General features: G+C 39.1%; 1 protein-coding gene across 3 annotated transcripts in view; it reads left to right on the top strand.

Moving 5' to 3' along the window:
• Window positions 1-19,296, top strand: part of MAGI3 (membrane associated guanylate kinase, WW and PDZ domain containing 3) — a 211,099-nt gene that overhangs the window by 96,524 nt on the left and 95,279 nt on the right. For all 3 annotated transcript variants that reach the window (XM_084611306.1, XM_084611305.1, XM_084611307.1), the window contains exon 2: window positions 14,974-15,090. In XM_084611306.1, the coding sequence (XP_084467432.1) occupies window positions 14,974-15,090 (117 nt within the window). The remainder of the gene's footprint in view (window positions 1-14,973; window positions 15,091-19,296) is intronic.

Here is a 19,296-nt window from a genome sequence, read left to right as displayed (position 1 = left end):
GGGGGGGGGGGGGAGGCTTTTGTAGTGGTAATCAAGGTGGGCCATTTCCAGCAGTTGACAAGAATGTATGAGGAACAGTAGGGGGGATGAACAAGGGGAAATAGTTCGATACAATTAATTTAGGCTTGAATAGAGACTGGGAGTGGATGTGTCATTACACAAAGTAAAACTATTTCTGCTTAATTATTTCCCCCTCCCTCCCCCCCACTGTTCCTCACTTGTCAACGGCTGGAAATGGCCCACCTTGATTATCACTACAAAAGGTCCTCCCCCACCCACCCCCCGCTCTCCTGCTGGTAATAGCTCACCTTTCCTGATAACTCTTGTTACAGTCTGTATGGTAACACCCATTGTTTCATGTTCTGTGTGTATATAAATCTCCCCACTGTATTTTCCACTGCATGCATCCGATGAAGTGAACTGTAGCTCACGAAAGCATATGCTCAAATAAATTTGTTAGTCTCTAAGGTGCCACAAGTACTCCATTCCTCTTTTAGTTTCTGTTGGCTTATAGTATTCTGCACACCTCCTATAAACTGCTGGGTTACAGTTGCTGTGAACTGGTAAGGTTGCTTCATTTCAGTCACGAGTGTGCAAGCTTTATGAAGGTCTGCAAAGCACGTGGAAATGTCTCAGCTTGCTTATAAGGACTATTTAAATGTAAGACACTATCATTTGTATTCCTCTTTTGAAAGATGCCAGGTTGGTATGATTGGCAGGCTGAAGCCCTATGTAGTCATTGTCACAAAGACCATGAAGCCATTCTGCTACATTGTCTTGGTTCTGGGGTCTTTTTTAAATTTTTTGCAGCTTCCATAAGAACACTGCTTTAATAAAGCTGTTGTGGACACATGCTTGGCATTTGGAGATTTAGTCTGGGGCCTAGTTGGTGACAGCTTGTATGGTCTTGTGATGATTATTGTGAAATTTGACACTCCAAGTGTTTTCTGGCACATCCTTTGAGAAGTTGGGAGGTAAAGCCTTAGGTAAAGGGGTACTATATTGCATGTGCCTCTGTCATGCTATTGCAGACCTCTTTTTTGGGAAATGTCTGTGGTTGGTCACGCTTCCTCTTCACAGATCATCTTTACTTTTTCAGTGTGTGCGCCTGTGTGTTCATAGGCCTTCCAGCTATTAGATTGGCGTATGATATTGTGTTATTACCCTCACTAGTTCTGTGAAGGAGAGAAACTGGCAGCGTAAGTAGCAGATGCTTTCTAGTGATAAAGTGAATTGCTAAGAGAGGTTGGGAGGCTCTTTGCATTCATAGAAGTATGAGAGCAGGAGTAAGGCTCATGCTGAGACTTTAAAATGAAACAAAAAACTGCCCAGTGAAGAGACGCATTAGCATGGGTATGTGTGTGGGAGTAATATTTCTAACAAGCTCAAGAGTTGAGGAGAGTTAGTAATTTTAGAAGATTTGTTGTGTATTGTATGTGTGCTGAGGGTAATAAAGTAGGTGCACCTTTTTTAGGAATCTAAATAAATTCATTATACTGTACGCAATGCTGAAAAGTTTTCAGCTTTAAGGGATCCCTTAGGGCTCCTGTTCACAAGCCCTGATTAAGTTTCCAGAATTCACTCTATTTGCAATTTCATTCACCAGAGACAGATTTATGCCCAAGCACCGAATATTTACCTTTTCATTCATCATGCCACAATTGGACAATTTTTCCTTTATTTAAGGAATTTTTCCTTTGTTTAGTCAGAATTTAAATGTACACAGTAGTTAAGCCTTCCTTTTCAATTTAACTGAGCAGCTAGTTTCTAGTAAGAATCCAGCTTATAGTGCCTAGCCTCTATTGTTTAATAGAAAGGCAGGTGCAGACAAAGCACTCAGTGAAACTAGTCAATAGCATGCATCTCCTTGCATGTCTGTGCTCCCAACCATCTCCCAAAAAAGCTGTCCCTATACAGTTATTGTTGTGTCTATATCCTCAGCACAAGCTTTGCAAGATGGTCAGTGTCATACAGAAGTAATTATTACTTAATTAATTTGTTGTCTTCATTCATCATGATAAAGAGAAATTTAAAATAGGCTAAATTTTTGGATGAATGATGGATCAATTCCATAATGAAATTGATTTTCAACTTTTTGTTCTCACTTGGTGTTTCTCCCCTTTAAGCTAACTTGAAAAATTAAGGATTCATATAACCCCAAATAACCTAAATTCAGCCAGCTCACAGACAAACTGATTATACATGTATTTAGAGTAGTGTTCAAGAAAATTGTTTAATAAAATATGGTACTCAGTGCATGATGGTGAATGGTCAAGTTCAATTAGAATTTTGATCAGTGTCTGGAGCTATAAATCTGAAATAAATAAATATACATACACACAGTAAAAAAGCTGGACTTGTTTGTCTTCAATATAAGAAGTATGTAAGCTATTTGCCTTATGATATATGCTGGGTTGTTTTTCCAGAGGTAGAAGAACTGGTTACTTTCCATTACCAGGGACTAGAAATTGCTCCCGAAGAAGAATTTGTATATATCTCTGTTTGCTGGCATCACTTTAATATATCATTACAGCCAAGAACAAATGCTCTATTACAAGAGTGGTAATATTCAAAAGTCTGGCGGTTCTTTGAGCACTCAATCCATGTTGAAAATGTAAATTCAATTTTTTTAAAATTGTAATAAATGTATGGAATGAGGCAAGCTTTCCATCATTTTATCTGAAGAGAGAGTGCATGCTGTGGAAGCTGGATGCCATTTGTAGTTCCAGCAATGACTGATTTCTTCCATTAATTTTCTGTACCCTCTCATTCCATTAGAGAAGCTTGTGATGAATTGTGGACAGATTGTTAATCTCCGTAAAGAGCAAAGGAGTAATGCTCATCTGATTTGTTTCCCAAAATTGATACTTCTGTGTTAAACATTTGTGAAGGAAAAGTATAAAAAGTACTAATAAGGCAAACAGAGGTTATAATCAAAAGTTCAATATGGAAATAATACGTATTACATTTAGTGATGCTTTTAAAAGTTGCTTTTCTAATTAAATATACAGTATCTTTGGATAATACGCATTTTTAAGTCTGAGGTTGGAAAGAAAAATGCAGCACACCTGTACAATCGATGCAACAACACCACCTCCCCCCCCCACCCCCACCCCCCCCCCAAAAAAAATTTATATGCTATCAGAGTATAGATTTCAGTGTCACTAGGAGTTGTCAGCATGGAAACTTGGGAGCAAAACCTTAAAGTCCTCAATTGCCTCTGAGGAGAAAAGATGTTCATTTTAGACAGAATTGTATTTTGTTAAAATGTGTGTATGATATGTGCTGCCATTTGTATTCCGTTTTGGAGAAAGGTTTAAAAAAACCAAAACTGTTGATAGGGGAAGGTATATCAGAATTGAGGTGGCTAGGCTTTGTCTACAACATAATTTATAGTGAAATATCTGGTAATTGTTCTGTGTTGCTTAGGGGCATTATCAAGAATTCTTGTGAGAAGTATTTTGCTGTGATTTATTTTTGGGCAATAACATTGTCCAGCTCAGCTTGAATTCATAGAAAATATGTACACATTTAAGATATAAAGATTCTGAGTCACTGAAATTTCAGCTTTGCCATTTTGCCAATTAACACTTAGAAATATTTCCTTTTTTAAAAACAAATTTGTTTTCACCTTAGCTACAGAATTATGTACCAATTTTAAAATAGCATTAGAGAGGTTTAGGAGCATGCAATGTCAGGTTGTGCCTGGGGCATGGAAGGGAAACCATAGTTTCTTTTTTTGTCTTTCCTAACAGATTGTGGGATATTATGTTCTAAAATTGAATAAATAGGAGAATTTGAGTTAATTTCTAAGTGGTAATTGTCGAAGGGTTGTGGGGGAGGGGCTGATACTGATGTTAGGGTGGGAAAAACTAATTTGAGGGATTTGCATACATTTAGGCATTCTAATAACATAGTTTTACAAACTTAGGCCTCGTCTACACTACAGAGTTAGGTCGACATAAGGCCGTTTACGTCGACCTAATTATGTCAGTGTACAAACTACAGCCTTGCTCCCGCCAATGTAAGTGCCTTACTACACCAACATCATAACTCCACTTCCACGAGAGGTGTAAGGCTTGTGTCGGTGTAGTTTGGGCGACAAATGTCCATATTGACATTGCAGGTTACTTACATCAGATGTTGGCTGTCATTCTTACTCCATGCTGGAGCCATGAAATGGACAAGAAAGCCACTCACAGCTCGGACTGTCATCCCAAGGTGGGCAGCGGGCTCTAGCTAGAGCCTAGCTGCCTCCTGGCTCCCCACTTGGAGCCAGGCAGCCCCCAGCGTCCCTGCTCACAAGTAAAAACCCCGTTAGCCCCAAATACATTTTTTTAAAAAGGGGCTTGGGCTTTGAGTAGTGATTGTTCCACTCACATGAAGTTATTGGTTTCAGAGTAGAAGCCATGTTAGTCTGTATTCGCAAAAAGAATAGGAGTACTTGTGGCATCTTAAGAGACTAACAAATTTACTTAATGCATCCGATGAAGTGAGTTGTAGCTCACAAAAGCTTATGCTCAAATAAATTTGTTAGTCTCTAAGGTGCCACAAGTACTCCTTTTCTTTTTATGAAGTTATTGGTCGCCTACGATGTCCTAAAAAGTTACCTGGAACACAGTTTGTCACTAGTATATTCTGCTGCTGCTTTTGGTTTTAGCTGTCTTACAAAAACTGTTCTATTTTCAACGAATTCAACAAATTAGAGGGGTAGGGCACTGTAATGGGAATCAGGAGGTCTGGAATCAGTTTCCTTTGATTCTGCCTCTTTCACCTTGGCCAAGACAATTAATCTCTGTCTCAGTTCTCCATCTGCACAATGGGGATAATATATCCTCCCTCTCTCTCTCTCTCTCTCTCATTTTGTTTTCTTGTGTTTACATTGTAAGCTCTTTGGGGCAGGACTGTCTATTATTGTGTTTATATACATCACCTAGCACAGTGGGATCCTGATTTTACTTGGGGCTCCTAAGCACTATTGTAATAAAAGTATATAATTTTAATATAGAAGTATTTGTGTGTATGTATGCGCAAAATCTATATACGTATTAAAGCTGCTTTAGAGTTGGCAGATGGGACTAAATCTCCATTATAATTAATTAGCTAGGCTGCAGGTCAGCAGCAAAGACAACTTCATTTAAGCTACCTTGAGAACCCCTGACCCAAAGTATGGTGAATGTTGGCGAGGGGGGCGCTTCATATGGGGAAAAGAGCACAGACTTTTTGCAAAGGTCGTGGTGCAGCATTGTAGGGAACAAATTCTAAAATTCTCCCACGCTTTCCACGGGTGGGGGTAATTCTAGCAGACATCTCACTGCTCAGGGTAAGCAGGGAAACGAGGGTACATCCACTCCATGCTTGTGGCTTCTGTCCTGCAGCCTGTGTGCCGCTTTTGTTCCCGCACAAAGGATTGCCTAATGGCATGGGAAAGTTTCCTACAAATGGGGGAAGGAACAAAGCTGCTCTGCCACAGAACCTTCGGCAGAGGATTACCGAGTGCCTCCAGGAAACTTTCCTAGAGATCTCACTGGAGGATTCCTATGACATCTCGGCATGCATCAACACCCTGTTCCTCCACCATACTGATTAGCTACACAAGGAAATGTCTAGCTCACAGACACACAGCCAGTCTTAGGCATTTCTGTGCCCTGAACCCACCTCCGCACTACACAAACCACAGTCACTTACCAGAAGTCTTATCTCCTTCTTGCTCACTGGAGAGCAACTGTTGAGACTAGTTAGACACCTCAGGAGTGGACAACAGTTCCTGGCTGCCTGCCCCACTGGGTGACCCCGCCGGGAGCTGCACATCCTTATCTAACTCCACCTCTTCATCAATAACTTTGTCCTCTGGGTTAGATCCTCTTTCCGCCGCCTCCGTGCCCTCTGAAGTATCCATGGGGCTCTTGGCAATGGAGGTGGGGTTGCCGCTGAGGATAGCATCCAGCTCCTTATAGAACTGGCAGGTCTTAGGTGAAGCACCTAAGCGACGGTTTGCCTTCCTCGCCTTATGGTATGGCCGCCTTGGCTCCCTTATCTTTGCTCTGCACTGTGTCCCGATCATAGCCCCTTTCGCATAAGCCTCGAGAAATCTGCCCGTAGGTATCCCAATTCCTATGGCTGGAGCACAGCTGGGGCTGCATAGTCTGCTATTCCCATATACTGAGCAGATCCAACAGCTCTGCAGTGGTCCAAGCGGGAGAGTGTTTGCTGTGATAACCTGCCATGGTCACCTGGGAAGATGCGATGAGACCTCTCCAAACGGAGCAAACAGGAAATGGAATTTCAAAAATCCCTGGGGCTTCTAAGGGGGAGGGGCGGATAGTTGTTTACTGGGCTGCAGGGTAGTGGGGTTCAAACTGCTGGCCAGAGCAGTGAGGATGGGCATTGTGGGACACCTCCTGGAGGCCAACTAAAGTGGTGAAATGAAGCATGGTGTCTACACTTGCACTTTGTCAACAAAAATGTAGAGGAAAAAGACGTAAATGTCTCATGCGGGTGGATGTATTTTATCGCCACAACTGGGCATTTTCCTCGACAAAAGGTGCCTCACAGTGTGTACGCACTCGTTTGGGTCAACAGATGGCAGTTTTGGCGACACAACTTGGTAGTGTAAACAAGACCTTAAAGCCTCAGGGTAATTTTTTGTCTGAGCTGGGATTAGAACTAGGAAGTTCCTGATTTTCCCTTCTGTCCAGTGTCCAGACCACACTGCCACTGTCTCTGATATTATAAGTTAATCATACTGTGATAGGATTGTAACTAAAATGGGTGAAATAGGTGTCAGATCGCTCAAATTTTAAGAGTATTATTTTCAGCCTGTAGTTCTCTCCCAAGGATGAAAATCAAGCCTTTCAGATAGGGTGACTTCAGGAGGAAGTGTATAAAATAATTTAAGTGGAGACAGAACAGAAGAAGCTTGCGCGCACACAGTCTGGAGATCCCAAAGTGTGTTTAAAGTACATTACTCTCTTTGACTGGCTCCTATATTTCATGTGTTTCCCCTGTGGGTTAATTTTGTAGCACAATGAATAGAAATCCTAAATGTCTGAGCTTCTGTTGCAGGGGCTGATAGGATGTTTTTAAGAGGAATCATGGGCTCTGAGAACGGTAGTAACTATTCTTATATAAGAATAGGCTTCAGCGCTTGCCTAAAGCATCTTTGCTATCACTTTATTTTGTGCTTTCTGATTCATGTCACCATTTTCTGGTTGGGTTTCTGGCATTTTGTTTCTCCCAATATTTTGTCTGCCTTTATTCTGTCTTCCCCAGGGGGACCATTTTAGGCTCTGTATAGTAATTTAGTCCTGAATTATTCTGAGAATACAGCCAAATCCTTGCATTAGGTTTTTGTATTTTAAGACCAACTCCTTCATGTCAGTCTATCTTTAAGAGCTTCATTTATACTTCATCTGTACCATGCATGTTGATATTTATTGAGAAATGTTTAGTGAGTAACATTCCATTTGCTATGGGGGGCTATCTTTACGTATTTTACCTTTTATATAAAGTTTCTCAGAACATGCAGCAGTCTGAAGTAGTTAACAACCAGATTCATCTAGTTTATTTAAGTGAAATATACTTATTGTTAAAGTGAAATGCAACAAATCTAGCTGTGACTCTTAGATGTGCCATTTGAGTAGTGAAACATTTGTTTCAATATTGAGAAATCAGCTTGTCTACAAGCAGTAAACCAATGTGTTCTAACAAATGGAAAATACTTTTTTGTGCTGGAGATTACACCATTTATTTTCATTTTCCAAGACATGTCTTGCTCATTATGCTGTAGGAAGCAAATCCAAAGCTTTGTGCAGAACAGTTCATGACAGCAAAAGAGGGAATTCAGTTCAAGGTTTGAGTTTCATAACATTCATACTGCCATAACGACAAAGAATGCTTAACCAATGAGAGCAATGGTGAGTTGTTTGAGTTTCAGGTTGGAAAATCTGCCATTGTTCTTGTAAAATACTCACCCTTTTTGTGATAAATACTTTATAAACTGTTGGTCACTTGCTAAAAAGCTGAGAGGGTTGCATTGTGGCATCCTCTTAATACTATTGTTATGTTTCTAAAAAATAATTATTGAAATAGCAGACATAGTTGAATGAAGCTGAGAAACAAATTGCTAGGTGGCTTATTGCTAGTACTATACTAAGCACTGCATGTTGTTGTTACATGCTAGTGTTCCTTTGCTAGTTCTGATTTCAGGAGGAAAGTGGAAATGTTAAGGTAATTAAAATCCACTCAACAGATTTCTCTACAGATATAGAGTTAAATTTGGAAATTTTCCTTTTGTCTATTATTTTACTGAAAAGAAACTAACGGAAACTAGGTGTTACACACCTAGAGTACATAATTGCAGATTTGTATTATTGTCGACTTAAAGCTCTGTGTGTTTGACACTGGGTCAAAGTGGATTTTTACACTCAACCTAGCAAAAAATAGCATCCAGTGACGTGCTACAGCCTCTTTTAACCCAAATTATTAATGGATTTAAGGGACATTTAAATTAGAGAGGGAAGGTGCAGAGAATTGTGGACAGCCCAGTGGTGTTCTGCAATTCAAAATTGGTTTTCTGTACTTCAGGCAAGGCATTTATGGGAAGACCAGGTTTCTGGATGCATTAACCTCTGGATATACTAATCTGGTTTTGCCAATTCTGAAATTCACCAGCTGACTGCACTTGAGAGCCAGCTCCCATATTTTGAGTAATTATGTTGTTAAGTGAACTTGAATAAAAATCAAACTAGATATTAAGCCTCACAATTTTCCTGTCAAGAGAGGGTAAATAGGTAAGCATTATTGATCTATTTTACAACTGGAAAACTGTGGCACAAAGATTAAAGAATATCTCATCTAGCTGATATAAAATGCAGTCATTTCTTAACCTTCACTGTGTCTGGAAAATACTTACTTATCAGAAGTAAGAACATAAGAACGGCCACACTGGGTCAGACCAATGGTCCATCTAGACTAGTATTCTGTCTTCTGACAGTGGCCAATGCCAGATGCATTAAAGGCAATGAACAGAACAGGGCAATCATCAAATGGTCCATCCACTGTCATCTAGTCCCAGTATCTGGCAGTCAGAGGCCTCGGGAGACTCGGAGCATAGAGTTGCATCCCTGATAGTATTGGCTAATAGCCACTGATGGACCTATCCTCCATGAATTTATCTGTTTCTTTTTTGAATCCAGTTATAGTTTTGGTCTTCACAACATCCCCTGGCAATGAGTTCCACAGGTTGACTGTGCGTTGTGTGAAGAAGTACATCCTTATGTTTGTTTTAAACCTGCTGCCTCCTAATTTCATTGGGTGACTCCCTGTTATTCTGTTATGTGAAGGGGTAAATAACACTTCCCTAGTCACTTTCTCCACACCATTCATGATTTTATAGATCTGTCATACCCCCTGTTGTTGTTTCTTTTCCAAGCTGAATAGTCCCAGTCTTTTTAATCTTTCCTCAGATGGAAGCTGTTCGTACCCTTCATCATTTTTTGTTTCCCTTCTCTGTATCTTTCCCATTTCTAATGTATCGTTTTTGAGATGGGGCAACCAGAACAGCATGCAGTATTCCAGGTTTGCACATATCATGGACTTATAGACATTACTTTACAAATAATTGCTCTATATATTTGTATTGTTATGACAAGCCCCTTTCTGTGATCGTTTGTCGTCTTACTTTTATTATAATGATTCTCTGTCCTTGCAGTAATATGGGTAGGGCCTACCAAATTCACAGCCATGAAAAGGATGTCATGGACCGTGAAATCTGGGCTTTTGTATGCTTTTACCTTATACTGTACAGATTTCACGGGGGAGACCAGCATTCCCCAAATTGGAGGTCCTGACCCAAAAAGGAGGTTTGGGGGGGTCACAAGGTTATTTTAAGGAGGGATCACAGTGTTGCCACCCTTACTTCTGTGCTGCCTTCAGAGCTGGGGAGCCAGAGAGCGGCAGCTGTTGGCCCAGCACCCAGCTCTGAAGGCAACACCCCATCAGCAGTAGTGCAGAAATAAGGATGGCAGTACCATATCATCCACCCTTACTTCTGCACTGCTGCCTTCAGAACTGGGCAGCCAGGGTGGCTGCTGACTGAGGGCCCAGTTCTGCAGGCAGCAATGCAGAAATAAGGGTGGCAATACCATCCCATGCCATCGGTACTTCTGCACTGCTGCTGACAGCAGCTCTGCCTTCAGAGCTGGGCTCCTGGCCAGCAACCGCTGCTCTCCAGCTGCCCAGCTCTGAGGGCAACGCTGCAGCCAGCAACAGCTCAGAAGTAAGGGTAGCAGTACTGTAACACCCCCTACAATAACCTTGCGACACACCCCCCCCAACTCCTTTTTGGGTCAAGACCCCTACAGTTAAAACACCATGAAATTTCAGATTTAGAAAGCTGAAATCATTAAATTTACAATTTTTAAATTCCTGTGACTGTGAAATTAACCAAAATGGACCATGAATCTGGTAGGGCTCTAATTACGCGTCTTCTGTTCACATTGACAGTTCTGATCTATAAATATATGGGAAATCTTGGTTATACTTAGCATTAATGTTTGTATCAACATGGGCCATATAATATGTAATCAGTAGCACCTGGACTTTCATATTACATTCAAGAAGTTGTAATTATTTAACAATGACTCTCTTCTTCACTGCTCGATAATGATCCAAAGCAGAGCGGACCGATGCATGTTCATTTTCATCATCTGAGTCAGATGCCACCAGCAGAAGTAAGCTTTTCTTTTTTGGTGGTTTGGGTTCTGTAGTTTCCACATCGAAATGTTGCTCTTTTAAGACTTCTGAAAGCATGCGCCACACCTTGTTCCTCTCAGATTTTGGAAGGCACTTCAGATTCTTAAACCTTGGGTCGAGTGCTTTAGCTATTTTTAGAAATCTCATATTGGTACCTTCTTTGCATTTTGTCAAACCTGCAGTTAGTGTTCGTAAATCAAACATATGCTGGATCATCATCCAAGACTGCTACAACATGAAATATACGGCAGAATGCAGGTAAAACAGAACAGGAGACATACAATGCTCCCCCAAGGAGTTTAGTCACAAATTTAATTAACACACTATTTTTTTTAACAAACATCATCAGCATGGAAGCATGTCTTTCGGAATGGTGGCTGAAGCATGAAGGGGCTTACGAATGTTCAGCATATCTGGCATGTAAATACCTTGAAATGCCAGCTACAAAAGTGCCATGCAAATGCCTGTTCTCAGTTTCAGGTGATGTAAATAAGAAGCAGGCAGCAGTATCTCACGTAAATGTAAACAAACTTATTTGTCTTCGTGATTGGCTGAACAAGAGGTAGGACTGAGTAGACTTGTGGGCTCTAAAGTTTTACATTGTTTTGTTTCTGAGTGCAGTTGTGTAACAAAAAAATACATTTGGAAGTTACACTTTCACAATAGAGATTGCACTACAGTACTTGTATGAGGTGAATTGAAAAATACAATTTGTTTTGTTTATCATTTTTACAGCGCAGATATTTGTAATAAAAACTAATCTACAGTGAGTACTGTATACTTTGTATTCTGTGTTGTAATAGAAATCAATATATTTGAAAATGTAGAAAAACACCCACAAATATTTAATAAATTTCAATTGGTATTCTATTGTTTAACAGTGCAATTAATCACGATTAATTTTTTTAATTGCAGTTAATTTTTTTTAGTTAATCACGTGAGATAACTGCAATTAATTGACAGCCCTAATTGCTGCAGAACTTTGTGGCCCCAAATCAGAATCAGATTCCCATTTTGCTGGCACTGTACAGCACATACAACATTTACTCCCTTAAGAGTTTGTAATCTAAAGAGTTAATTTTATGTATCATCTGATGTATTGTTTGGGTTGTGAAAATTTCCAGTGACGTTATTAAGTCCAGAGGTTCACGTTATGTACTGTAAGTTGCAAAGAAACTTATAAGTATAAGTTTCAGTGCCCTTATTGTTGTGATTCTTCCATACACCTCCATATACCATCCTTTTTATAGCCTTTGAAAACAAGTGATCATTTAAATTCTTCCACTCTAAGATTTGGACATTCTGATGAAGTACATAACTTTAATTTGCAGAGCTCAGAGAAAGCACACTCACTTGGGTTCAGTGAAGATGACAGCGTACAATAGATTGCTTTGTACCCTTCTGTCAGAGGGATAAAGCAGTAAAACAAGGGCTCAGTTATTTGTGTGCTAGAGGGGCAGTGGTTATCTGGCAATATGACAGGTTTGCTAATGGTACCTGACAGGAGTGTCACAAAGGAATAATTGTTAAGAACCTTCCTGTAACATAATACTTAAACACCACAAATGCAGGATCCCATTTGACAATTGATCTAGTTTAGATGCATAACCTATTTGCTTACTTCCAATAGGAAGTGTTATCATTGCCTGATTTAATGGGGTTTGGGGCATGGTTCTATCAACAGATATTTATTTAATTGTAATGTAATACTTGGCAGTTTAACAGCACTTTCTTAGCCTATCTATAGATCTCAAAGCACTTTTGAGGGATATTATTGCCTTTTTGCAAGTGGTGTAACACAGGCATAGTGGTTGTGGCGCAAGGTGACGCATCTAGTTGAGTGGCTCTCAATGTTCCAAGACTACTGCATCCCTTTCAGGAGTCTGATTTGTCTTGTGTACCCCCAAGTTACACCTCATTCAGAACCTACTTGCTTACATAATCACACATAAAAACACAAAAGTGTCACAGCACACTGTTATTGAAAAATTGCTGACTTCCTTTTACCATATAATTATAAAATAAATAAATTGGAATATAAATATTGTACTTACATTTCAGTGTATATTATATAGGGCAGTATAAAGTCATTGACTGTATGAAATTTTAGTTTGTACTGACTTCGAGTGCTTTTTACATTGTCTGTTATAAAACTAAGCAAATATCTAGATAAGTTGATGTATCCCCTGGAAGACTTCTATGTACCCCAAGGGGGTGTACTCCTGGTTGAGAACCACTGATCTAGTCAGTGATGATGAGAATTAGGGATAGAATATGAGTTCTTTTTCCCTGACCTGGGCTCACTCTGTTACAGCAACAGCTGCCCCTCATGATTAACGTGACTAGCTGATTTTCTTGATTATTGTATATTTCACTACTCTGATTATTAAGATCTGATTCTCTCAATTGCAGCAGCCAAATACAGCAACAATACTATATAAAGAGAGCTTTGTAGAGAGAGTGTTAATTATTTAAATGATTCCATAGTAGAAAGCTAAAAACCTTTTAAGGGGGGGTGTGGAAATTTTTTTTTTTTAAATGTGTGCCATTTGTTGTAATCTGCCAGAAGCATAAAGGCCACAATATTCAGATCCTTCATTCATGTGCTAGTTATCCCATTAGATACCGAAAACAGGTATGCAAAGCACATAGTTAACAGTCTCTAGTTGCAAACGATTTGATCTATTAAATTTCAGGTGATCTCTAACTCTGTGTTCAATTTTTTCACACACCGCTAATTGTCATGGTTGGGACATATATGCTATAAGGAGTTTTGAAATGGAATCACTATGATGACAGTTAACATTTTTGTTGTGGTTCCAGCTTTGGTGGAGCTCTTCTACTTTTAACTGTTTGAGCTAACCACTGGACTGCAGTAATGGGTAGCTCTTGAATTGTGGGCTTTGAGAGTCATTGCACGTGGCATCTCCCAGAACAAAATAAGAAACTGCTGCTGAAGCACACATGTATTTTTTAATGGTAGGGACTAAGTTCAAATGTTAGTGTTTTTTTTAAACCTGATAAGGACAGGCTTTACAGAACAGTCATTAGAATCCTGTGAGAATTTGTAAATCAAAAATTTGTATTTTGGATTTATTTTTTTCAATTTGCAAATCTCTAATAGGATTTACGGATCCAAAGTGGGATTTGTAAACTTTCATCAGGGTTTGTAAATCCATTTTCTTATAAGTCAATAAATCAAATAAAGAAGCTAAATCTAAGGGTGCAAGATAAAAGCTTGCAAATCAAAACAATAATTTTAAGACTTCCAGACACAGTTTACAAATTTGAAATAAAATGTCTGGCTTTATTATTTGTAGATTAATAAATACAACCATACATGATTTTCTGATTAGTGATGAACACATTGGTGACGCAGGCGACATTGAATCTCCAGCTGGGCTCTCAGTTGATAATGCAGTCACATGCCTGGATTGTACAGGTTCCCTCTATTACCTGCGTGTGAAGCAGCTGCAAGCACTGTAAGATGTGTGTTTGTTTTTAAGCCCAGTATGCCAGTACTTTTTGTATGCTATCCTGCAGTAGTCTCTCATTAAACTGTAGGCTGTATGCTATTATTCAGTTCCTGAGCCATTCTACTCATTCTAGCCATTCCCCTAAAGTGGTTTGGAATTTCAGTAGTCCTTAGCCAGCACCGCATCTGTTGTGGCCAGTAATCCTTAGCACTTTAGTACTTCACCTATATTTTCTTACTGTTGGCGGCAGACAACACTAAGATTAATGTTGCACTTATGCTGCTTCATGGGTTTACGTGTTCTTTGACGCATAAATATGGGTTGGCTAAAAGTATTCTGCTCTTAGCTTTTAGTAAAGTTTTAAAGTCTTAACATTTCATCTGTCCTGCCTAAAAGGGGGTGAGTCTTGTCACAGAGACTCTTGTTCAATGTCAACAGGACTGGTGAAAATCTAATAATCCAGGAGCCAGATTATCAACCGGTTATAAAAAAGCGTAGCTTGATTGACTTCAGTTTAAGTCCGTGGAGCTACATCAATTTACACCAGCTGAGGATCTGGTCCCAGGAGCATGCAGCTTTTCTGACCAATCTAGTGCTTTTGAATAAACTAAGTTGTAGTTTCCTTTCTATTTTAGATTTTGCAGAGATGTTTACTGCAGTGAAATGCAGATTAGTTGATATGAGCATCATCTTAAATATTTTTTGCAAGTTTTTCATTATATCGTTTTCTTATATTTTAAAGGAAAAGTGATCAACAAAGACTTGCGTCACTACCTGAGCCTGCAGTTCCAGAAAGGCTCAATAGACCATAAACTCCAACAAGTGATCAGAGACAATCTTTACCTGAGAACCATCCCATGTAAGTATGTAGAGTGCTAGCATAAATTAATCTATTTCAGTTAAACTCACATAAGTCAAGAATCCTGTAAGCTTTTTCCCTTTGATCCTGTGTTGTTTCACATTTCCACCCTTTCAGTGAGGATTCCTTTGCATAAAGGCTATTTTTAGGTAGCCTCTTTGTTAGAATCCATATTAAGAAATGTTCTAAGTTAACTTGGGATGCAATGGAAAATTAGTCTATTGATAATCTTATTTTTATATATTAAAGAATTGACAAACCAGCAAAAATGTCAAAATTCCAAGTTCAGAGGACTTCAAGAGTGTCTGTTTTTTTTAAAACTCATTGGTACTGCCTCTAAACACCATTAAAGAATGCAACAAATAAAGATTTCATGTCAGCATAAGAGTAAGTAAACCTAGCGGGAGTGAGACATCTTTACTATAACTAGTATAATATAACTCTCACCATTGATTTTGGGGCAGTCTCTCTCACACACGCACACACCCGCCTAGCCAGTTTTGTGGCTTTTCACAAAGGGGAGATTAAGATCTCCAGGTGACCACCTGTAGTTAGGCTGGATGTTAGAGAAAATGGAAAGGAAGGAAAGGGTATAATTGTAGAAGAGCTGTTTGTGAAGAAGGAGACTGAGCTGGAACACAACCAGGTGGGGTGCACAAGGGACGTTATGGGTGCACTTGTAACATGTCTGAGCCTGAAATTTAGTGGGATGGAAGAGGGACCTATAGCATGGTCCACTGGTTAGGGAAAGGAGGAGTGGTCTTTCTAAATTAGAATAGGCACAGTAGAGTTGCAGAGCAAGCATTAACGAGAGGGCACCATGGGATGAGCCTCACCTCTTAATCCACTGCAGGCTGGAATGGCTGGCATCTCGTAGTATTTTCCCCATCCATAAAGCCCACCTGCTAACATGTCTTCAGCCAGGAATCATTAAGAGGTTGCTGCTCCTGCAGCCTGAGTGAAAAATCATTATCTTCTCAATTTCTCTCACTTCAGTCACCCATCACTGATCAGCTTCAAAGGCTCTTATAAATATGGTTAAAATGCTTAATGCTGATTGCCTGCTTGTATGATGATGATGGGCTCTTAGACTTTACAGAGGATAAAATTGTTCATTGGAGCAGCACATTTTAAGCTCATTATCGTACTTAATTACTAAAAAACAAAGTATTCAGTGTACTTTTGATGCAAGAATATTTACAAATTAATTAACAAACAAGCCAAGGCAAAGCTTTACTGAAGTGAATGGCTTTCTGGTGGCAACGGGTACTGTATGGCATGCACATGGCATTCATTACATGACTGATATAGGACAGTTCTGACCAAACATAAGGTCTAAAGCACCTCATTTGTATTCACTACTATGAATGGTAATGGATAATGAACACCATTTTGCAATTGTGAAATGCAATCTGAAATTTTTTTTAGGGAGTTATGAGGACCCAATTGGGTTATCATAGCTTTTAGAACCACCACAAACTGACAGCTTGGATAAAAATAATGTACTTTTCTAGCTTATCAGAGAGTATCTTTCAGTTTAAAGGACATCCCCACAATTATCACACAGACCTCCTGTCTGTGTGATGCTTTTCGCATTATCATGACATTCCATTTCTCAATTATCCAAAAGCCACGCTGTAGTTTCCATATGAGGTATTTACTCATTAGAATGACTGATAACAAGTTTTATTTGAAGTATTTTAATTAAAAAACTTGAATATTAAATTAACATGGCACACATTACATTAATAAAAAACTGGCTGATAGGTCTCAAATGTAATTGTAAATAGGGAGTCGTCATCAAGTGGATGTGTTTCCAGTAGGGATCAGTTCTTCATCCTATGCTGTTTCATATTTTTATCAATGACCTGGAAGAAAACATAAAATCAGCATTGATAAAATTTGCAGATGAGACACAAATCTGAGGAGTGGTAAATAATTAAGAAGACAGGTCATTGTTTCAGGGCGATCTGGATCACTTGGTAAACTGGGCATAAACACTATGTTTTGTAATATGGATTAATGGGAATGTATACATATAGGATCAAAGAACATGGGCCATAATTACAGGAGGAGGACTAAGCGGGGAAGCAGTGAGTCTGAAAAGATTTGGGTGTTATGGTAGATAATCAGCTGAACATGAGCTCCCAGTTTGACATGATGGCCAAAAGAACTAACGGGATCCTGGGATGCACAAACAGGGGAATCTCAAGTAGGAGAAGAGAAGTTACCTTACCACCATATTTGGCACTGGTGCAATAGCTGCTGGAATACTGTGACCAGTTCTAGTGCCCACAATTCAAGAAAGATTTGGTAAATTGGAGAAGGGTTCAGGAAGAGCCATGAGAATGATTGAAGTATTAGAAAAATGCCTCATAGTGATAGATTGAGCTCTGAGAGTCTTATTTGTCTTACCAAAAGAAAGGTTAAGGGGTGACTTGATTACAGTCTGTGAATGTCTACATGGAAAACAAATATTTAATAGGCTCTTCAGTGTATCAGAGAAAGGTATAAACTGATCTGGTAGCTGGAAATCGAAGCTAGACAAATTCAGAGTGGAAATAAGGTGTAAATTTTTAACAGTGAGTAATAAACAGTTGGAAAAATTTACCACATGTCATGGTAGATTCTCCATCACTGACAATTTTTAAATCAAGATCAGATGCTTTTCTAAAAGGATATTTTTCTATGAATTATTTTGGAAGTTCTATGGCCTATATTATAGGGGAGGTCAGATTAGATGGTCACAGTGGTCCCTTCTTGCCTTATATTAATCACATGTTAAAGTGTTTTTTGTCATAGCGTCAGGCATGTAATTTTTTAGCACATTTTTTATTTACCTATTATTTTGTGACCAGTTTTCAGAGTAACAGCCGTGTTAGTCTGTATTCGCAAAAAGAAAAGGAGTACTTGTGGCACCTTAGAGACTAACCAATTTATTTGAGCATAAGCTTTCGTGAGCTACATCGTGAGTGTTGCATCCGATGAAATGAGCTGTAGCTCACGAAAGCTTATGCTCAAATAAATTGGTTAGTCTCTAAGGTGCCACAAGTACTCCTTTTCTTTTTGTGACCAGTGTAATTAATGGCTTGGATCTTGGCAAGTTGATAATGAGTGGTTCTAAGATTCAGCATGCCCAGGATTACACCAGGGGAAGCAAAATATTCACTTCATTTTATGAGTGAAAGAATGAGGAGTTTAAAAAAAAAACCAGTGTAATGGAAATGAGGTTCACTTACTGACGGAGCTGTTCACATTGTTCATTGGAGTAAAATTGACAAGTTTTTAAAAGATTGTTGAGGTTAAAGAAGATGGTATGCAATAATGAATCACTGTAATCCTTGCTTCAGGAGAGCGTTAATCACGCTTCTGTTAACTAGAGCTTCCTTGTTTGCTCGACTTGTACATTTTGAACATTTCTGAATTAGCATGACCCGTTTGCTAGATTGCTTTGAAAGTTTAGGTTTTTTGCTATCCAGCATTGTTTACTTTTACTTTTTTGCTCTCCAGCTACCGGATCAGTTTATACCTTTCTCTGCTACACTGAAGAGACTGTTAAATGTATGTTCTCCTTGTAGACGTTCACAGACTGCAATCAAAAACTCATGCAGTGGCAATATCACATTCCAGGCTCCATGATGATTTACCTACTTGGGTCCCATTGTGAATTATGAAAGCAGAAACAAATTCATCTAATAATATAGAGTACAGGCATACAAATGGCTGAAAAGACTGAAATAAATTTGATCCAACCCAATTATGTAATAGGGGGTCAGAAATCAATTTTGCTTTGTTAGTGACATCATTAATTACTAAATTTCCAAGAGCATTCAAGAGACATTAAGGAAGTGATACATCATCATAATGGTAGCAGACTATATACAGCTATTCCACAACCCCCCAAAAAATTTCAATTAATATTGCTTGGCCCAGGTCTTCACCAACTTCTGTACAGTAAATCAGACAGGCTCATAGCATGTGTGAACATTTTTCTTTCTCACATCACTTCGTCCTCCAGCTTTTTATTGTCTCTGTCTTCCTCTCATCATAATTTATAATTTCTAAAACTCTCTTCCTCCTAAAATCATAGCAAGATGATTGATGCTCCCTCATTACCTCCAAGTTTCCTATCTTTTCAACAGTGTGTGCCTGTATGCTGATATAGCCCAGCACTCTATAACACTATCTCATTCTTTAAATAATAAC

This window comes from Lepidochelys olivacea (genome assembly GCF_965140295.1).
Source record: "Lepidochelys olivacea isolate rLepOli2 genome assembly, chromosome: 21".
Classification (NCBI taxonomy): domain Eukaryota; kingdom Metazoa; phylum Chordata; order Testudines; family Cheloniidae; genus Lepidochelys; species Lepidochelys olivacea.
Note: the sequence above shows the minus strand (reverse complement) of the source record. Positions and strands in the feature narration are given on the sequence as shown.